This window comes from Brachionichthys hirsutus, chromosome 12 (assembly GCF_040956055.1).
Source record: "Brachionichthys hirsutus isolate HB-005 chromosome 12, CSIRO-AGI_Bhir_v1, whole genome shotgun sequence".
Taxonomy (NCBI): Eukaryota; Metazoa; Chordata; class Actinopteri; order Lophiiformes; family Brachionichthyidae; genus Brachionichthys; species Brachionichthys hirsutus.
In genome coordinates this window covers 5,391,214-5,413,229 of record NC_090908.1, presented here as the reverse complement: position 1 = coordinate 5,413,229, position 22,016 = coordinate 5,391,214, and the positions used below count along the sequence as shown (strand labels likewise).

At 45.3% G+C, this 22,016-nt stretch overlaps 2 protein-coding genes across 2 annotated transcripts; one reads left to right on the top strand and one right to left on the bottom strand.

Annotated features, from left to right (window-relative positions):
* The first annotated feature begins 4,432 nt into the window (after positions 1–4,432).
* Positions 4,433–9,970, top strand: tsn (translin). Its single transcript, XM_068746388.1, has 6 exons — positions 4,433–4,627; positions 6,951–7,044; positions 7,311–7,407; positions 7,631–7,746; positions 8,211–8,290; positions 9,188–9,970. Exons 1-6 carry the CDS (start codon positions 4,562–4,564, stop codon positions 9,422–9,424), a joined length of 690 nt encoding a protein of 229 aa, XP_068602489.1. The 5' UTR covers positions 4,433–4,561; the 3' UTR covers positions 9,425–9,970.
* A 1,536-nt stretch (positions 9,971–11,506) lies between these two features.
* On the bottom strand, positions 11,507–21,612 carry arhgef49 (Rho guanine nucleotide exchange factor 49). Its single transcript, XM_068746489.1, is given in 7 exon segments — positions 11,507–12,341; positions 12,568–12,713; positions 13,946–14,540; positions 15,819–16,056; positions 17,192–17,337; positions 19,747–21,445; positions 21,600–21,612. Coding segments are annotated over 7 exon segments (3,672 nt in total).
* Between the last annotated feature and the right edge of the window lie 404 nt (positions 21,613–22,016).

The following is a 22,016-nucleotide window of genomic DNA, read 5'->3' as shown; positions in this document are numbered from 1 at the left end:
TTCATCCACACTCTGGAGTTCAGTTCCAGATCACAGCTCATGAAATAGTAGCGCCCATAATAACTAACAATATCGGTATAAATGCACGAATGTCAAATTACATTTCCATCATACTTTCAGTGTAAAGAGAACTCTTAGGCCTGATATTTCACTGTGTTTTTCAGCATACTCTGATTCACTCATTCATTCATATTCTTAGCTGCTTTGTCCGTTACCGGGTCCCGGGTCGTGCTGGAGCTTATCCCATCAGTCTATGGGTGAGAGGTGGGGTACACCATGGACAAGCCTCCAGTTCAATGCAGGGCCACACACAGGCTACGTTTAAATGGACGCATCTATTCGGAGTAAAAGCCTGATCGGAATAAACATCCTTCATGTACACACCTAATTCAGAATAGTCTGATTCGATCAAGCTCAGGTTCAGCTTCATGAACTGTCTGTGCACTTCTTGCTCCTGGATGCAGAGGGCAGGGGGGGTGGAGTGGGTGATGTGTCGGTGGAGGCCTTTGATGAAGTGCCCTCCATGTTGTTGGTGACTGCATTGTCTGCATTGTGGGTCCAGATCTCAGTTCTTCATGACACGTGCGCAGCTCCTCTACAGCCTCACTAGTCCAGGTCTTAGTTGTGCTTGCTACATGTTTAGCACGCTTCAGTCTCTGTCTGTATGCTGGGATGAGGTGGAGCATCACGTGGTCTGATAGTCCCGGGGCGGCTCGGGGCAGAGAGCAATAGGCGCTGCTTACAGTAGTTTAAGTGATCCAAAGTGTTCTCCTCTCTGGTGGGGCATTTAATAAACTGTCAGTATTTGGGAAGTTCCTGGCTCAGATTTCACTTGTTAAAGTCACCAAGCAAAATTTAATTTAGGAGAACGAATCTAAAACAGCACAAGGCACAGTTATTACATGCATATATTAGGGGTCGACTGATAATCGGCCGAAATTCGTCATTTTGACACATATCGGCATCGGCCTTTTTTATTAATCCGACGGCCAATAAGAGATCAATGTAAAACTGGCTTACTTTGGCTCTGATGCAGCGATGCCTCTCTGTCTGCACTCTGCAGTCACTACTTTGTCTCCAGCATTGTCCGACCCACAGCAACATATGATTGGTTACACACATGGCATGGGTAAACCAGCCAATCAGCAGTGAGCTGTACATGCGGGGCCGCTCATGGACACAGAAAGTAGAAACTCCGGAGAGCGTAGAGAAGCCGTCTCACTGGAGAGCATGCGGAACTTTGCTTTTGGCGCCAAAATCGAATGCTTCTCAACTGGGATTAATAATTGATGTGACTCACATTTCTGTAAACAAAAAGTATCTAACTTTGTTTTATTTACTTTATAACTTTTATTTAAAATGGCAGAAAGCTATTTAATTGTTAATTTTTCATTTAACTTTATTAGACATGCTGCTGAGAGCTCCCTGCACTTTGCTACAATTTTGAAACAAAGATTTGTTGATTATTGTCTAAATTTTGACGCCAATATTTTCACTTTTACTGCAAATGAATATTGGCTCCAAATATCGGTTATCAGCCTCCTTGACTACTAACAATCACTAGGTATTAGCCATAAAAAAACATATAGGTCGATCACTAGTATAAATGGCTTAACAAATTAGAAAATTATAGAGCAATGAAATCAATCATTTAGAAATTAAATATTTTTTCATAGTATATCAGGAGGAATTAAAAAGGCTCATATTTTTGTAATTATTTCCCAATTCCCACCCAATGGCTCTTCACATCTAAATAGTGATGAAACACAAAATAGCCTATAAAGTTCTGTTCTGATGATGTCTGGGAAAAGGAGTTGATAGTCCTGCAGGATCCTTCACTAAAACACACACAAACACTACAACAACACCACAACAGTCTGACATACCACAGCAGAAACGGGGACTCTTCTCTGTCTAAAGGCAGAAAGAGAGTGAAGACATCAATTCAGCAGTCTGCTGAACTGATTCAATAACTGATCAATAACTAAATTGGTCTTTTTTTTTTTTTTTTTACATGACAGCACTAATCTATCAGTTGGTTTATACATAACAGAAGAACATCCTGGGGAAAGAATGCTTGCAATTTCTAAGAAAAGAATTCCCTTCAATAATTTAACGGTTCCATGACCATCCCTCCCACCAGGATTCATGAAAATCAAGTCATGCAAACAAACAAATAGATGTTGATGCAGAAACACGACCTCCTTAGGCTAAAAAAAAAGGTTAAAAAACAAAATCACGCTCCAATACTTTAGTATAATTGTCACATTTGAATCCTACAGGAAAGCAAAGCTCCAGACATGAATAAATATTATATATATCAGCAAACTGATAGTGAACTTCTCTCTTAGTGATATATTTTGCGACAAAATAAATTATCTTTTTTATCAGTTGACTTGAACAGCTCTCTAAATAAAATTAATCATTCAAGAACTGGATCGTGGCAGCGTGGAAAGTGAAACTTCAAAGAAGAGCGCAGCCACATATAAAAAAAAAAATACAGGTATTCCAAAAAATCTCTGTTAAATTACAGCTCTATGAATCAAAAATAATTGCTGTTACAATCAGATGGAGATCGATCATAGAAAATGGAAATGGTGACTTGTCCGGTAGGAGTCTGCTTTGCTCACCCTCCGGTCTCCGCTCCTGAATCCACGCAGTCATCTTCAGCTGCGGGTTTCTCCATCTCAAGGCTTCAGGTTCACAGCACGGCTTCAAACCCCGGAAGTTCTTAACTCGGTACCGCTGAGCTGAGGCGCGACCCGTTTCAGACCGCAGACAGTCCGAACGCAGAAACCAGCCGTGTGGCGCAACAGGCGGCTGAACGCTGCGCTCCTGCGTCAGCAGCGCACTCAGATGATGCCTTCCAGGTAATCGGAAATATAAAAACTACGAGTGGAGAGCGCTGAACTCTATGGTGGAGCGCATGAGCCACGACGGAATTTGATCTTTACATTTAGTTTAAGCTTGATTCAGCCTGACAATTTCTATTTCTATTTCCTATTTTATTCTATTTTGATCTTTGTGGCCACACACACACACACACACACACACACACACACACACACACACACACACACACTTTTCACTTGAAAGGCTGAGCACCATCTTATGATTTTATGCCAAAATCTCTCTTATTATTTTTTATGGATTTAGTTTATGACTGATTTGCTTTTGTTGTTACTATTTATGATTTATGTCTTTTAAATCTTTTCTTTAACAAATGGGCTTCCATAGTAATAGGATGAGTTACATGTATTATATGTATTTATCAAATCTGTTGTGGCCAAAGGATAGCATACTAATATCATAAATATAATATGATCCATTGAGTGTGAATAGATGGTACGTTTCTTTCAGAAAAAAGGAAAGAAATTACCGCTACTGACATTTTTAAAAGGTGTATTTGTCTTTTTCAGGGCAAGCAACATAATTTATATTTTTGCCTTACTGTAATAAAATGATATGCATAAAACTCTGCCTCTGATTCTTGAAGGATCATGAAGATTGGGACTTTCTTGATGACTGTTTTGCGTTGTTTCGAGCAACACGTGAAAATGTCATTACCAAGTGCTGATTTGGCTCCATCAGAAGAATAAATCAGATAGACATCAAGTCTGTGACCTGCAGTCAGAAAACACCTTCTATGTTTCTCATAAACCCATGTGAGATGTAGTTTAACAGCAACATTTGTTTAATTCATTATATAAGTACAAGGATTGTTGTAAATGAGTCTGTCAGTCGGTTTTCATGGTCTTATATTTATTTAATGAATATATCACAACCTTTTTCTGCCAGCTATTACTGTTTATTTTGCTTTGTAGTGTTTTAGGGCCCGGTGACAACTATGTTTATCTTCTGGAGCCTTTAGAAATCGCAGAGGGTGAGAAGGTTTAGCCCCAGTTTACACTTTAATTGGGTGTAATGGTTTCAGGATGAAAGTCGATCTTCTTCAACGACCCATAGTGGGCACACGTCAAAGTGAGTGTCGGTTGCTATCTAATAACATTATGGGATGTCTTATGTCTATGGGCACCACACCGCATACGAAGTTGTAGTGTGTAAAATCCATTCCGAACCCACTCCAGATCGAAAGGTGGCGGTGATGCGCATCAGACATGAGTTGCCGACCGCCAAAAAAATAAAAGAAGAAGAGGCGAACAAACGATGACAGCGGTGATGGAGTTTGTAAAATGCACAGGATTATTTTGAAGAATATAAGGGAAATGTAATTATTTATTTTAGTATTCGTGTTAGCACAAATATACTTTGAAGTTGTAACTCGAGGACAGCGACATTCGTGGTTAAATAGGAGTCTGATCCATGCCCAATAATGCCCTTCGTAAAGGTGACCAGCCGCCTATAAACCCCGCGAAGAAGAAGTCGCAGAAGAAGACTATTGGTGACGTCGAATTAACGCGCCGTACAAAATACGGAGTCACTGGAGACGGGTCTCGTGCACGCCGATGGTGTCTGAATTAGCTGCAGACGGCTAATCATCGGCTAATCATCGGCTAATCATCGGCTAATCATCGGCTACGAACAGCTTGACTGGTCAGAAATGTCTGTCACCGAGATGTTTAGTTGTATCCAGGGATCCCTGAGCGCCGACCAGGACGTCCGGGAGGTGAGAGTCAACGAGCCGCCTCGTAAAGGCAAAGAGTTAGCAATCGGCTAATGTTAGCTAATGTTAGCAGATGATAGGATATAAACATAAACAGAGCACGGTACACACATTCTCCCGAAACTGATGCCCTGCCAGCAAAAAACGACCGTATGTATGTGTGTGTGTGTGTGTTTGTTAGTTATCAAGAATATTTGTCATATAAATGTCAGTCAGCAAGGCACACACACACACAATGAAATTATATCGTTCACAGTACATATATGTATATATATAAAGGGTGCCGCCATGGTCAGTGCGCCTGAAGCTTTTGATGGTTGATGGTTGCTTTTGGGGTCGGTGCCTTGCTCAAGGGCACCACGGCAGTGGCCTGGAGGTAGACTGACCTCTCTCCAGTAACCGGTCCACACCACATATTTTTTGTCTTGGCTGGGGTTTGAACCGGTGACCCTCTGGTTCCCAAACGAAGTCCCAACCCACCATGTGCCGCCCGTATATATTAGAGATCGACTGATCTATTCTTTCAGAGCCGATACTGATTATTAGTAGCAAAGGAGGCTGATGACCAATATTAGGAGCCGATCATTCATCTCAGGGAAAATATTGGCGTCACAATTTTGAATAAAATGAACTCCAGCACTTTGTTTAAATGCCTTTTATTTTTATCAGAAAATAGAAAAGATTTGTTTCAAAATTCTAACAAAGTGCGGGGAGCTCCATCCGACTCGGGGTGATGAGTGAGTGTTCCTGTTGGTCCCAGACGCACCTCTTCACTGCCTTCTCCGGTGTTGGTTGAGTGTAATCCGTCCTGCCTTCTCCGGTGTTGGTTGAGTGTAATCCGTCCTGCCTTCTCTGGTGTTGGTTGAGTGTAATCCGTCCTGCTTTCTCTGGTGTTGGTTGAGTGTAATCCGTCCTGCCTTCTCTGGTGTTGGTTGAGTGTAATCCGTCCTGCTTTCTCTGGTGTTGGTTGAGTGTAATCCGTCCTGCTTTCTCTGGTGTTGGTTGAGTGTAATCCGTCCTGCTTTCTCTGGTGTTGGTTGAGTGTAATCCGTCCTGCTTTCTCTGGTGTTGGTTGAGTGTAATCCGTCCTGCTTTCTCTGGTGTTGGTTGAGTGTAATCCGGCCGCACTTCTCTTTTAAACTTTCAGCTACCATCTGCAATAAGGCTTTGAAAGAGAGAGAGTGCGTTAAAAGTGGGGCCGCACGCTCAACTCGTGTTTGATTTATTACAGTATTTGGGAAGCTTTTAGTGAATTTTATTATGCAAATGTCGTACACAAACGTAGTTAAACGTTTAACTACGCGTGTTAGCAGGGACGCTGCCATTCAAAGCTAGGCTGCTACATTACTAAAGGTTTTTGCTCCTGCTCACACGCGCATACCTTCACAGACTATTTCCATATCAATATAATCGCCAATCTTGTTCTGAGTGATTTACAGACACATCTGGAGTAGGGATGAGAACTGATCAGATTTATACGATTCCAATTCCATCTTCGATTCGGTGCTACAGACTCAACAAACGGGTCGATCAACTTAGTTTTATATCTTGACCCAGACTCACATGACCGCATACAAACCAAACAATAGTTTCTTTAAAATAAATTACAGAAGAATGTCTAGAAATTAAAATGTGCTCCTTTTTTAAAAGAATATATGTGCTAAAGTTGCGTATCTTACGCAAATGTATGTAGTGACGTCGTTCTACATTCTACTGGAATCAAGGAGGGAATCGTTTGCAAAAATGGCGAACGATACCAACGAATTAAAACGCTGGACATCGGTTCTCAAGAAGAACCGGTTCTCAAGAAGGACCGGTTCTCAAGAAGGACCGGTTCTCAACACCCATCCCTGCCAGCCTCTGTAACAGAATCTCATGATCGATTGTGTCAAAGGCTGCACTGACCTCTAATAAGACAAGCACAGACATGAGTCTGTTATTAGTAGCGAGTAAAAGGTCTTTCGTGACCTTAGCTAGCGCTTATAAGCTAGACGGCTAGTGCTATCTCTGCGCTACGATGAGCTCTGGGGGGGAAAGATTAGCGCTATTGCCTCAGAGAAGGTTCCTATCTGTGTGGAGTTTATGTTCTCCCCGTGTCTCCGTGGGCTTTCTCCGTGATCTCGGATGCAGACACACACACACACACACACACACACACACACAGTCAACAAATGAAGAATGCATGTGAGCATGAATGGCGGTCGAGGTGAGATGCGTGGAGTCGTTATGAATCCTACCAAACATTAAAGAGCCATGGTTGCAATGATACAACTACTGATCGGGGATAGTGGCATTGATCCAATAAGCACGATGTACTCCGTTGCAGGATATCCGTAAGGTAGTCCAGGTGTTGGAGCAGAATGCCAGAGAAATACTAACAGTACTGCAAAGTGTCCACCAACCGTCTGGATTCAAAGAAAGTGAGTAGAAGCGGCGGCTGAAGCTCAGTTGGTGGAGCAGGTCATCCAGCGATCAGAAAATCATTGGTTCGAATCCCAGCTCTGACTGCCCACGTGTCAGTGGCAAGACGCTGAACCCCAAATCGCTCCCAGTGGGTCTGGCAGCTCCTTGCATGGCAGCAGTCGCCCACTGGCGTGTGAATGTGAGGTGGAGGAGACCATTTTTATTCCTTCTCCGCCTCTCTTTTTTTCACTCTAATAGTAGTTTTTTTGTTTTCTCCGTTTAGTTCCTGTGAAATGTGCAAAGGCCCGGGAGTTGTTCTGCACCGTCAGGACACAAATGGCTGAGCTCAAAACAAAGTTTCCTGCGGAGCAGTATTACAGGTAGGACCTGAGACGTACGGCTTCTCTGGATCACAGCGTTCAGATTAAAGCATTAATACAATCTTTCACACCAAACTGTTTTTCCTAAAGCACTTTGAGGATGCTTCCGTCCAAGCACCGATTTGTTTACCACTGTTTAGGTTGAACATTTCAATAATGTATTGATTCAAGATATAACCTTGGTGCATGTATTAACCAGCGTTTTGCTGCGGCTCCGCTTTAGGTTCCATGAACATTGGCGTTTTGTGCTGCAGCGCTTGGCTTTCTTATCGGCCTTTGTCGTTTACCTGGAGGGTGAAACTCTGGTGACTCGGGAGGAAGTCACTCGGATACTCGGCAGTAGGTACCCGTTTGTGTTTGATGCTGATCTCACTCTGCATGGTACGGCTGACTCATCTTAGCGGGTCCTCTTCTCCTACGTCATCTCGGTTGTGCCACCGTGGCACCGGCACCTTTCCAGCAGTTGGAAACGTCACACTGGATCTTTAATTTGGTCGAAACGCTGTAATCTACTCCAGATTTTCTGATGAACTTCAATCCATTCATGTTTTTGTGACGCTCGCTTTTTGCTGCTGGTCCCCCGCAAGCATTTATGGGGGGTTAGGTTACTTGGGTGTTGTCCCTCTGACCATGAAGTGATGGGGACGCAGCAGTCTGTCTGTCCATCAGTCATAACGACGTCTCAAGCTTTCCTACACATTCTAGCTTCTTCAGACGACGCGTCAGCGTGCTCTGCCACGGTGCGTCTCGTACTGGGACAGGCAGCGTTCCTCATCTTCTCTCGTCTCCTCTTCACCCTACAGTTGACGTGGTGCGTGAGAAAGGCTTCCACCTGGATGTAGAGGACTACCTGGCAGGTGTGCTCATCATGGCCAGTGAACTGGTGAGTCCATTGATGGCTGTTAAGATGTTTGCTAAAGACCGGGACCGCAGGTAGAACTGCAGCTCGGCAACCCGTTAACTGTCCTGGATTTATTTTTACACGTTTTTGAGTCTCAAACTTTCTTTGATTGTTTCTCAATGGCAACAAAATATGTAAAATTGTGGTGACCAAAGGCCAAAATGACATTCTGACTGCTGCTGTGACAAACGCAGGAAAGCGCTGATTAATCAGAACTGATTTCGCTGCCCTCAGTGTCAACCTGCAGGGCGCCAGACGACTCGCCTCGACACCGTGAATGCACAAACCGTCCATGGAATATTTTCCAGTATGCCACAAAACTAAGGACGTGCTGCGTTTCTAGTTTTAACTGGACATACTTAAAGTCTGCTGTATGTGTGTGTGTGTGTGTTTTATGGAGACACGTGATGTCAATGACTTGAGAAGGTTTTTTCACGTGTTTATAACTAATTCATGGGAGGCGAAACGTTTCTATTGTATTACAAACGTTATTTATTTGAGAATGTGCTGCCGCTGTTTTGAATGTTTCAGCATGAGCTCTGGAGAAACATGGCGGATGGGAGTGTTTTCACTGCTTCAGCTAAATACGATTAATCTCATGAAATGACGACGCGCTCAGCGAGTGTGTGCCATCAGCACACATCAATCGTGTTATTTCACCCAGGGCATAGCACACCTTGTGATGTCACCAGGATGACATCACTCCAGTCAGCGGTTCCCTAAGCCCAGCTACAGGCCCCTCTGCCCCTGCATCTGAATGCATTATGACCCAACACACACTGTCCTGCTTCAGAAAGCCATTTTAATCCCTGAGATGTGAAGTTGCTGAATCTGGGTCCAGCATTCATTCTTGTTTCTTGTCATTGCATCTTCCTCCAGTCCAGGCTAGCGGTAAACAGCGTCACCGCCGGGGACTACAACCGGCCACTCCGAATCTCAAACTTCATCAATGACCTTGACTCGGGCTTCCGCCTGCTCAACCTGAAGAACGACCCTCTGCGGAAGCGCTACGACGGCCTGAAGTACGACGTGAAGAAGATCGAGGAGGTGGTTTACGACCTGTCGATCCGTGGGTTGGCCAAGGAGCCCGAGTCCGAGCCCGTCTTAGACAAGTAGAGCTTCAGGTGGTGATTGGCTGTGGGAGACGGAGGAGGGCTGGAACCGCCCCACGTTGATGACAGGAGCCATCAGCCGAGGATAGACCATGTGTGAGTGTGTTTAATGTACGCAGGGGACTTTGAAGAACCAGTTTGGTTTTTGTTGTTGAAATCTGTTCTCTGATGATTTTTGTAGTTTTTGTTTGTAAACATAACAAAAATGCAGCTTTTGTGTTCTTTGCCAGTTTTTTAATGTCTGTGTTTTTGGCAACATTATCAGAATCAGATGCATAAAGACCAGGTGCCTCATTTCTGGAGGGAATGTTTGAATATTAAGGCACTCTGTCGTCTGTAATTGGTTTGGTTCCTTTATTTTGGAACCCTTGTTAGAACTGCCAATGAAAGTCTGTTAAACTGTTTCACAAATGTGCTCGTCAAGTGATGAAAGTTTCTCTGCTATCCAAGAGAATATTCAGTTACCGGTATGTTACACATCTCTTATTTGGTCTAAATACTTTTGAGCTGTATTGTATTTTCTTGGAAATATTAATATTCCTGGTTTCTATGTTGTCGTTGTTTTCCATACACTTCACCTGCACTGGTTTATCCGTCGACCTAAAGATGCTTATAGTGATTGAAGCTGAAACTACGTTTTAATTTCACATTAAGCAGAAAACTACAACAAACAAGCTCAAAATCTTTTAATATAATTCACTATATATTAACACCGGTGAAATTATAGTGACTCAATCAAATGCAAATGAGGAAAACTAAATCAGCAGCCTTTGTTTTTCTTTACATTTCAGAAGGGTTCATTGGAAGCTGTCCTCCGGCACTGGCGTATCATGGAGTCGACCAACTCTGCACTCACACAGTGATTTGCTACCTCTGCTAGCGCTACTTCATAGCATCGGGCTTAAATCGTTTTGGTTTGATTCTCTGAAATCTCCTTTGGTCAATAAGGTCCCTTCTCCAATGAGGAGAGTTGAACTGGTCTTGCCACTGGTTATCCTTCAGAGCTTTCTATTATAGAATAAAGTGCATTTAAAATAAAGCCTTCATAAATAAAACAAGTGGTAGAGAATCACATTACCTGTAACGTGAGCTCACTGCCACCAGAGGGCATTCTAGAGTAGTGATCGATGCTACTGGGGCTGATTGAAAAGGGATTCAGGTTTTCGCTTAACAGTAATCGAGTACCAAGGCACAGCAGCAACAAGCTGGCAGTAACAGCTAACCTGTATCATGAAGAGATGGATCTTTGAGGCTCATCAAGGACCTGCTAAAAAAAAGCCGCTGTCTGACCATAGCAAGCCGTTGATTATTGATTTCAAAGCGCCGTATTTCAGCTCTAGTGGAGATTGTTGGACGAAGGCAGAAGTATTTAAACTAATGACACGTTTCAAGCGTAATGCGTTACGATCATACCGTGCTGAAATGAGCTTAACACCAGGTCATCAACGTGGAAGTCAAATGTTTGCTGCTTCAGTCCTGACAAATGTAGCCCCCCCCCCCCCTTGTTTTTTACAATTGCACATAAAGTAACTGGGAATTTACTGTGAAAAAAATTTCACTTTCAGAGATTTTCTCTTTTAGGCAAAAGATTAATCAGCTTCATTGTTTGAATGCTAATACCCCCCCCCCCCCATAATAACCAACACATCTGTCCCGTGGGTCAGTCTGATCCCTCGGCTGTCCTGATGCTTGTGGGGGCACACAAGCGCTTGACCTTGGTATTTAGCATGCTGCTAACGCAAAGGAGATTGACCTGGCTTCTCTCATGGCACGACGATGATCTGCATTTCCAGCGCTGAGCCTCTGGGGGCTCCTCTTAAATGCGCCTGCAGTGGCTCCTTGTTCAGAAGCTGGTGGAGATTATTGCTGTAAACACAGTGATCCAGGAGGTCTGTAGCTGCTTCACCTCCAGCGTGCAGCAGAGGAGAAATCACTGAACAGAGCTCTTGGCCTCTTTTGTACCATTTGCACCATCTAAGAACTCGCAGTGGCGTCTCTCGCATGCCTCTTGTGGTCAGTTTGTTTTTGCAGTAGGAGAGTTATTCAGGTTCTTTACAGGGTGACGCTGGAGGGGGGGTAGTTAGTCTCAGGAGCGGCTCTGGTTTGTGTTGATCATGATATTGGGCAAAGCATTGCGCCTCTTCCTCCAGCTGCCAAAGTCCCGAGCATATCTCTGGATCTGATGGAACCACTGCTGGGTGCGAGATTTGTCAGAAGCACGAAAAACAAAAGAGTCGCGGCGAATGTCCAGCACCTCAAATGTATCCTCGGAGTCCGGATCTGTCGAAACCACACAGTTTCCCAAATGGATGGGCTCTCTCAGCACAGCAAACTTCCCACTGCTCTTGTCTTTGATTAGAATCAGCACGCCGTCCTGTATGCCGTCCCTACATCCCCCCCCCTGAGCCCCCCGTGCTCCCGGGTCAACGCCCTGTCCGGGGGCTTCACCAGCCCGCTGCGTCCTCACCATCAGCAGAGTCTGGACGTTGTGAAACTTGAGGGTCCTGCTGCCCTTCCTTAACCACTGACCATCTGCTGGCTGGGACACCTGCAGGGGTCCCTCCATAACAAATCGTGCCGTTTCTCTCGCCCAGCCGACCATCTTCATTGAGACTTCTCGCATCTCGATGTTGACGAGCTCCCGGTTTTTGCGGCTGTCGCGGCGGAACGAGCGCAGGGACCAGGAGACGCCATTCCCCTCTTGCTTGGTCTTCATGTTGATGTGCTCCAGATGGGATTCCACACGACTCTTGGCCTCACGGAGGCGTGCATAGTCAGGGTGACATTCATGAGTCCCCTTAATAATGCGGCTCAGTAGAAGAGGGTATTTAGTCACACGCTGGAGAGGAGCCATGAGGAAGGAGCGCAAATTCATCCGACGTAGTGCCGTGTTGTCATTCTGGGAGACGTCCAGAAAGATTCTAAACAATGTAAGAAACAGAAAATAAGGTTAAAAAACCATTAATTGAATGGAATAATTGGAATCCTAAGACAGCCGGGCTCGTTGATTAGCCGTGATATGAATCATTGCCAGTCTGCTCTCAAAATAGAACTTCTGACGGCGATAATAACCGTCTGTCTTTTCCACGTAGCAAGAAAAGCTTCCAACACACAGACCAACTAGAAGACTTTCTGCATTCTGTGTACCTGAGCAGCTCTTTCTCTTTCTCCAGGGCGTTGAGCATGTTGACTGACATAGACTGCTGCAGGCAGTAGGTCTGGAAGGCGGGCAACATATTGACGAACTCTAGAAAGATCTCTCCGATGTAGACTGTCAGCAGATCATCGTCTCCCTGGCGTCAAACCAAATCAGAGAAATAGTTCATGTCACTCATTTACATGCCACGCGATCGCTGAAGTCATCGCTGTCAAGGAAAACTCTGTGACGTTTAAACTGATCAGCTGTAACATAACTGATCAGTAGCAAATCGCATTGATTATCTTGTTACAATGGCACCCATCAATGGTGGGATAGATCCTCCGGCAAGTGTAAGGAGCTCAGCATCGCTGACAAGGACTTGTGTCTGCTGACGACCGGGTCTCAGCATCGCTGCAGCCGTCGGTCTTGCTGAGTATTCCTGGTCTGCAGAGTTTACTGAGACAAAAAGTGACCGAAGGAACGGGAACCAGTGAAGTGCTGAGAAGGGCAGTGGCCCCGAGTGAAGGATGGCCCACGCTGTCTGATTCCACAGACGAGGTGCAGCACATACTGCTTGCTTGTTCTGATAGGAGCATGTCAGAAAGCACAGTATGCCATGGCCTGCAGCGCATTGGCCCGCTGCGCATTGGCCCACTGCACATTGGCCCGCAGCGCATTGGCCTGCAGCGCATTGGCCTGCAGCGCATTGGCCTGCAGCGCATTGGCCTGCAGCGCATTGGGCTGCAGCGCATTGGCCTGCAGCACATTGGCCTGCAGCGCATTGGCCTGCAGCGCATTGGCCTGCACCGCATTGGCCTGCAGCACATTGGCCCGCTGCGCATTGGCCTGCAGCGCATTGGCCTGCAGCGCATTGGGCTGCAGCGCATTGGCCTGCAGCGCATTGGGCTGCAGCGCATTGGGCTGCAGCGCATTGGGCTGCACAGCTGCAGACGAGCTATTGAGCCCTGCAACACTGCAAAAAAAACGCTCAGGAATGGTTTGTGGAAAATGATTACAAGTTCCAGGTGTTACAAATTCCCGGGTCCTCAATCCAATCGAGCAACTGCCCGATGCTGTTTTTGGAGTTTAAAGGGGGCTTTGCACAATAACAGGCAGGCGGTTATAAAGTCAGGACTGATCTGATGACTGTGAATCCCAACCCCGACCCCTTTGCCATGAAGATTAGGACTAGGATTGGGACACAGTGGCTTCAACGTCTAAAGGGAAACAGAAGGAATGATTGTGACGGACGGAACTCGAACCGGTTGCTGAAAGTTTTCTATTCAGTATCTGCTCTGAAACCTTCAAACGTATCAAACACATATTTTCGGATGGAGTTTACTTCTGAATCTAGTAGTTGTTTGGGTTCTGTATTGTTCTGGTCACCTGGTCAAAGGCCTGGTCGACGCTATCCTGCAGGTGTTCAGTGAAGCGGTCGTTCACCTCCATCAGCTCTTGAACGTTACCAAACACCACAGCGAGCTGCTCAGCTGTCAGCAGGGCAGCAGTCTGCATGGGGCAGTAAAACTCCTCCTTGATGATGCGCAGGTCCTCGCCATAGCTCGACTCGGTGTTCAGAAACTCCAGGATGGCTTCCTTGCGCTCAGTGCGCAGCTTGGAGCAACGTTCACACATGCGTTCTCCTCGTTCTTTGGAGGAGCCGTCCCTCATTCCACAGTCTGGACAGGGTCTCTGAGCCTCCCAGGCTCTGAGGGAGGCCGATGGCCTTTTCCAGGTGCGGGACAGCCCCGGGCCAATGCCACTGTCTACTCGCTCCACCTCAGCTCCCCGGGTTCTGCGGTAGCGGCGAGGCTCGCTGTCGTCATCCTCCCGCTCGTCGTTGAGGCCGACCACGCCACTGTCGGCACTCAGACTGCTGATGGTGCTCCAGCGATGCTGCCCGGACCAGGTCACACCTCGGCCAACATGTCGCTCCTCGCCAGGGGGCTCAGAGCGACCACGAAGGGCTGCTGGAGCTGTGGAGAAGGAGCAGAGCAAGATTCATCAGTGTTCATGTTCATGGATTTCTTCTCTCAAGCATAGAGAACATACACGCATGCACACACACACACACACACACACAGAGAATTGATAGCCTCCTTAAACGCCCATTTAATCTGGACCAGTCCTCAAATGAATAAACTATAGATTTGATCTTTCTCCAATAATTCGACGCTACTCCTCCAGACAAAGACTTCAGTTTGTCTCCACTACAGTGTGCGATTGCGTGTGTTCACATTAGAAGCTGTAGCGGAGAGGAAGGGGCTGATCCACCTGTTATCCATTGTGGACGAGCCTGACCAGCCTCTTCTCCCCCTGCTGGACAGACAGGAAGCTTCTTCTCCAGCAGACGGATCCAGTTCTGCCGTCTCAAGGACAAACCTTTCATGGCCAATAACGCTTCCCAGTTCTGTACCTTTCTGAGACAGAACTCTCAACTTCAAAGTTCCAGTTTCCAGTTTTGACCACTGAGATATTGTATTTTATCTTTAATTTTGTTGTTCATTGTAGTTATTTTCTATTTGTTATTTATAGGGATTTTACTTTGTGAATAACTTAATATTAATAATGTAATTTTATATTTTTTATTATATTTACTGATCATTTTTTCCAACCGATTGCTTGTTTACTTTTTCCTACTTGGCTCCAGTAACACAAGAAATTTCCCAATCCGGAATATAAAGTATGTTTGTGCTGAGCTATTCATGTTTCATTATATAAATGGAAGGATGGATATATAAATGTTATCAAATACTTTATCATACCACTGCATTTTTGATTCATTACTATGTGCTTCTATATATTATGAAGCACATCTTATTTTTGTCTAGATTTTTTGTCCATGTCACGATTCATGACAAATATTTAATCATGCTTGTCCTCCATTGTAAAAGTTTTTTTTCGTCCCTTCACCTGAGCATCACTCTTAACCAATTATGGCACAGCAATATATTTTTGGGTGACTGATACAAACTTCAAAATGTCCAATTGTCTTTTGTAGTTGCAAAAAAACAAAACAAAAAACATGACAGATGCATATGAACATCCAGTCATACCAAAATCAGTATTTCTCTCATGGGTTATGATGCAGTCTTAAGTACAGATGCAAATAAAAATACTGTAAACATATTATGCATATGCTTTTTTTTGCCTCTTCCATAATTTACTTTACGAATGTTTTATAATTACATAAAGATGCAAAGGATTTATAAAACAGAGCAACCACAAACACTCACCACTGTCTCTGTCACGGTCTTTGTCGCGGTCCCGGCGATGGCCGTGGAGTCTGGCGGCGGCAGCGATCTTCATCTCCAGCTGTTTGCGTTTCGAGGCGTCGGCTGGCATGGGATCGCTGTAGTGGGGCCGGAGACGGCACTCCCGCTGCACCCTCACCGTCTCAGCCAGCTCATAGGCTGCATCCGAACTGGAGCGCCTGCAGCCCAGACCGGCGTGCTGCTGTTTGGAAGGATACATACGTCAATCAAATGGTCACGTTGCTATAGCAACGGATGAAAAAAGGCACCAACTCTCTGAGAAGATGAGGTGCAAAAGATGAGAGGAGAACTCGCATCTTAAGTGTCTCTGTGCACATCTGCATGAGCAGCTTCCAAGCAAGATGCTGCCATGTCGACGAGCATCATTACACATCAAATTCTTCTTATGTCTCTTGACAAGAATCTAAATTTCATATTGGAATGTTGCACTGAAGTCTTGTAACAAACATTAACAATGCCACGCATCTGGAAATCTGTTCTGATCACAGCTTGAAATGATGAAAAATAGGACCCCCCCCCCAAGCATGTCCTGACTTTTTGCAAGGTAAACAAGGACTTCCCCGACCCACTGCAGCATGAAGAGTCGCCAGTCAAGATGAAAAGTTTAAAGTTAATCCCTTTCACATGCAAGCAGGTCCCCGGCATCGCCTGTGATGATATTGGCTTTTAAATTACCCACGAAATATTTACGTTCGTCTGACAACTACCAGTTACGTGACTGAGCTGCGTGGAAAGGTTTCCACCGCTCTACGGCAGGAAGAAACATAATTTAAAGCTTGCAGCCATGAGGTGAAATCAAGGAGAATAATTCATGATCTGCTAAATTATCAAATTACAATCCTTACTTTGGTAATGCAGAAATAGATTCCGTTGTTGAAAGGCAAGAAGCAAACGCAGCTCGACCAGATCTGTTCTCAAAACCACCTACAGCCCTTTAGCATGGAAGCAAGATGAGACTTCATGCCAGTCCGGCTCCGCCGTTCTGCAGATGCACAGAGAGGAGCACAATGCTGCAGCCAGCGGAGAGGAGTCATGCAGAGAGCAGGATGAAGAGCTGAGCCACTCTGGGGGGGGGGCTGGATCCTCTTTTTACCGACATGTTGCTGGACGACAGTACGTGCTTGTTCTTGTCTCAACAAATACCTCTGCATCACGTTGTGTGAGTGATGTGCATGCCTGTGTGTGTGTGTGTGTGTGTGTGTCGCAGTCCCCTTGCTTGTTCGGTCCTCCTTGAATACAAATATATTTATATTCCATATGGTCTGAAGCAGAAGTAAAATGCGGTGATCAAGCAAGAACAGACATTCAAAAGACATGAAAGGAATCCTTACGCATCCTTCTGCAGGAGCCTCGTCGCCAGCTTCAGCTTTGCAGGCCGTTGTCGACGTTGCCATGGAAACGACGGAAGGCTGACAACCGGTTGAGGGGCCGGTGATGTCAGTGCCTCCGTCCTGGTCACCTGACAGCCTGACGGGGGCCTCGGCGGAGAGCTCTGCACTGCAGCTGGTTGAGAGCAGAGACGGCAGAATAATGGGGAGACAGATGGGGAGAGGGAGGGAGAGGAGGGGAAATGAAAGGGAGGGATGAGAAGATGATAGGAATGCATTGAAAGGGTGAGTGGAAAAAATGTGTGAAAGAGAGGAATGTGGGACAGAGGAATTAAAATGATGAATAAGGAAAAAGCAAAGGAAGAAAAAAGAAGATTAATTGAGCAGGAAGGAGTCGAGGGCTGAAATGGTCATTCTGGATCAGACCGATCTTATTACAGCGTCTCCGTCATTCAGTCCACCTTGCTCTTCCATTCACAGCTCACAGCTTCCTGTTCTTTTATCCATCCTCCTCTTTTTCCATCATCATTCTACCCCCAAACACCAAAATCAATGTCAATGTCCCCTCATCACACACACACACAGAGCGGAATTAGGCTTTCCCTACATCCCTGTCTGATAACACAGATCCAGTCCTGCTCACACTGATCTGGGACAACCCACAACAGCTCAGCGGCTGTGACTGACACGTGGTACTAGTAAAACAGAAGCAGGCCACAGTAGGTGTTGTGTCCTCAGTACTCAACATGAGTATAATCACTATTTAGGCAGTCCACCCCTTTATCTCTCAAAACTCTTCAGGCCCTATCTCTTTTTAAAATGTCCAAATAAGTCACAAAAATTATAATTATAGAAAAGAATACATTTTATGGCAGAGAAATCTGACCATGTTACTTGAGGCTACTGATTACCCTCGCTGAAGAGGAGGCGAGGGTAATGCAATTGGGTGCGTTTGTTTGTCTGTTTGTCTGTTTGTCTGTCTGTTTGTTTGTCTGTCCGAGCGCATAACTCAAAAACTAGTAACCCAATCGACTTGAAAATCTCTGATTGTCTTTCTAGTTATGATTGATTTTTTGGGTTCAAGGAGACAGAAAAACGCCACAGCACATGTAAAAAATCTTTATAAAACTGTTATGGGACACCTGTTGGACAGAGCCTGTCAGTTATCACATTACAAATTGATTAGCTAAGGTAATAAAAGCTTCTGAAAAAAGCTGGCATTTGGGACAGGGTTCCTAAATACTCTTATATACGAACGCACACTTTCGCAACAGTTTATGCTTTCAATAAAAGCTGATTATGACAGAACTGCAAGCCAGTCAGAATACAAAAAAAATACTATTATCTACAACGTTGATTCAGAATTGTTAAAAGAAAATTTAAAATATGTCAGATCTGATGCCTTACTGGTATTAACTAATTAGAAAAGCACTCAGAGAGCGCAGAAGGTTCTAAATTGTTCTTGGTATCTTTATACACCAACCATGAAAAGTAAACGTGAATCCGAGTTGATGTGTATTTTTAACAGATTTTTAATCCGTAAATGGAGTTTTCAATGTTAAAATGTAATATTTTTCTTGACCTCATTCTGGATCCGATCTGAATGAAATTCGGTGGTAAGTTAGAGGACTCCACCCTACCCATAAACATCGGTCAATAATCAACCGAGATATTGAGGAACAGATGTTGAAACTCTATTGACTGCAATGTTAATGAAGATTTTAAAGTGATCCAGAATCCAGGATCTCATCATCATCAATCATCACTAACATTTTACCAACTGTTCCTGGTACAGTTCCAAACATTTCCTAAAAATTTCATCAAGATCCGTAAAGAATCTTTTGAGTTATCTTGCTAAAAGGCTTACAGGCAGACAGACAGAGAGACAAGCCAACGGCGGAGAAAAATAACCTCCTCAGCGGAGGTAAAAGTAGCAGCACATTTAATTTTGAACATACGAGCATCCTGTGATTGTACAATTACACACAGCATGCTGGTGGCCTTAACACCGTAGCAACACAACAACAGCACAAATGGATTGATTACAAATAAGATATGCAAATTCCTAATTGGATTAATTTAAATGTTCATTTAATTTGATTATAAACTCATTTTGAAGCTTAAACACCTTAGAGAAAAGGTCTGCTATTACAGAGTCTGCCCAGCAGATAGCACTGAGTTAATGTAGGTTGGTCACAACACTTGGACTTTATGAATACAATCGAATTATTACCTTTCAAAATATACTTCATTTATTATGATTTTATATTGGAAAAAAACATTTGGCTGATAAATCTTTAGGTGGGAAGTCTCATGTCTACAGCTCCAAATTAAATTTGGAAAATGAACTTGCTTAAACTGCTTGTTTAAGGAGAGATGAGTTTCCGCTCGCCATGTAGTTGAAATGTTTCCCCAGTCACACTCAAAATTACACCGTTATTTAGCTTTACAAATTATCCAATAATGTAGAAATGTAAATGTATATTTGCATTACATTTAGAATGTATGACTTTTATAGTTTCATTAAGTAAAGGACCTGAACACTATTGACAATAACAAACACACACAACATTACCAGACTAACCTCTTCTTGATGATGTCCAGTGCAGATCCAATGAGGCCATCCTTCATTTGATAGATCTTGGCTCCATAGCTGGACAGGTCCGACCCCTCCAGAAGGAGTGCAGGGCAGCAGCTGGAGGGCCTTTCCCAGTTCTCCCTGCTGGGTGGGAAAGGAACGGACCCAGCTGGTCCCAGACTGCTCCTCCTCCGCCTGCTGCCTTCATCACCTCCACGCGCTGCAGAGGCTTTGTTTTGGACTGAGCTGGCCATGGATTGCAGGGCTGAACGTGGAGATGGGCATGTGCGAATTGGGGAGAACATGCTGGTCATGGAGGTGGAAGAGGAGGTGGGAGCTGCAGTGTTGTTACTGCTCACAGTGTCAATGGGAGGTCTGTCTGAGGAGGTGTCGGCCTGCGGGGCTTCACCGCTGCTGCCTTTAATTTCAGCCTCCACCTCCTCCATGGTTCCTTGCTTCTCTCCGGTTCCTCCAATAGAGTGTGGCTGAGAGACAGTTTTATCAGAAAGACATATATTACTGTCTGATGTTCCTCCTTCATCAAGTTTTCTCGCTCCCACCGAACCGGCTGTGGAACCGTCGCTTTGTTCTCCCCCCGTCTGCCTCATCCTCTTAAACTCCTCAAATGTAGGAATATGTAAGCGCCCCACAGGAGCTCTGCGGCGGTCAGATGCAGCATGTGATTGATTACTGCTAACTGCAATATAGTCTGTTGTGTAGGAGGCCTTAACCACTCTTGGGTTTGACGGGGAGCTGTGGGGAGCCAGGTTCGGACTACTGTTCTGGCGCCGGAGTTGCAAGCGCCTCAGGACCTCTTGCTTAATGTCCTCAGGGCTGGTAATGCGCAATGTGCACAGCGTCCTGGACCCAGCACCTGTTGAACTTACATGATGCATGCCCTCTTTTTCAACAGGCGCAGCACCTGAGGTTACCTGAGGCCGTAGGGGGAGCGACCTCAGAGGCTCAACTGATGACCGGGCACTCTGGAGTCGGAGTTTCTCCCTGAGACCCTTCCTTGCTTCCCATTCATCAATGCCACTTGGAAACAGCACTTGAGGGAAGAGCGGTAGATCCTTCCTGGGCATCTCATGTCGAGGGTAAAACACCAGACTCTCTGAGTTTGGTACCAGTCCATGGGTCCCCACAATAGACCCATCTGGAGGCTCGCCACACCAGTGGCTAGTAGAGGTGTATTGTAAAATCAACTCACTGTCAACACTTCTGTAAGGGGCAGCGCTCAAGCCATACATACCAGAATCTGTCCGTGTGTTCCAGTTTAGGTTTTCCATGCTTCTGTAAGGTCTGCTGCCATTACTTCCTGTATGGATGCAGGCGCCCAGGTTCAAACTCTGGCCCGGCCCCACGCCAACAGGAGCCTGTTTGCCGGTGCAGTACCTCAACCCCAGGTTAGTGAGCAGAGTGCTGCTGTTACACCTTGCCAAGAGTGGGAAGGGAGGCCCCTGCAAGCTTGGATAGTGAGGGGCACTAGGTCGGTGTTGAGGGAAGGAGGACAGGTCTGGGGATAGGGAAAGGTTGGTAATGCAGGGCTCCATGCCTAAGATGAGGTGGAGAGAGGCGCAGCCAGCAGGAGAGCCAGCAGAGGTGGAGAGGTAGTCATACGGTGGTGGAGGCTTCACGTCTGCATGGCTGCGGACTGAGCGAGCGGCCGTCAGACACCCAGTCGGCAGGTCTGAAGCTCTGCAGCCTGCATGAACGAGGACAGAACGTATGATAATACAGATAAAAAACATTCATGCAGATGACAACTGGGCTTGTCCTGCATCAGTGTCAACATGGAAGTTATGTCTGCAGTCGCATCACAACGCAAGAGCAGCGTTGTGACTTTCATTGCTTCACACCGCCGATGACCATTCTAGATGTAATTTTATAAATGCACAGGCATCCATTCAATTACATTAAGGCCATGCATCGAGGGGAGGATAATGAAGATAACTGCTTGGGTGTCCGATGGCGGCCAGCTCGGCTCTTTCCTTCCAAGTCAGACAGCAATTGGCGATTGACCGGGAGAGTTGCTGAGACGGCACTGGCTGTATCACAGTTATCTCTCTCACTGTAATGAGTACAAATAGCATGTCGACCGCCCAGCCCAAACGCAATCACCCATATCTCATCCTCTGGCGCAGCAGCGAGGGTAGCTGTGATTATGACTCTGATTATGAAACTAGGACTCAGAGGGCTCATAACCAACCCATAATAAAACCCAAATCATCTGTATCATCATCATGCTTGCTAAAGCCAGTGCACAAACAGGACAT

Excerpts from the sequence above, each read along its gene's own strand:
- tsn (XM_068746388.1), top strand. The coding sequence starts at position 4,562 with ATGTCTGTCACCGAGATGTTTAGTTGTATCCAGGGATCCCTGAGCGCC. Across the intron at positions 4,628-6,950 it reads CCGACCAGGACGTCCGGGAG|GATATCCGTAAGGTAGTCCA; the intron begins GTGAGAGTCAAC and ends ACTCCGTTGCAG. Across the intron at positions 7,045-7,310 it reads ACCGTCTGGATTCAAAGAAA|TTCCTGTGAAATGTGCAAAG; the intron begins GTGAGTAGAAGC and ends TTCTCCGTTTAG.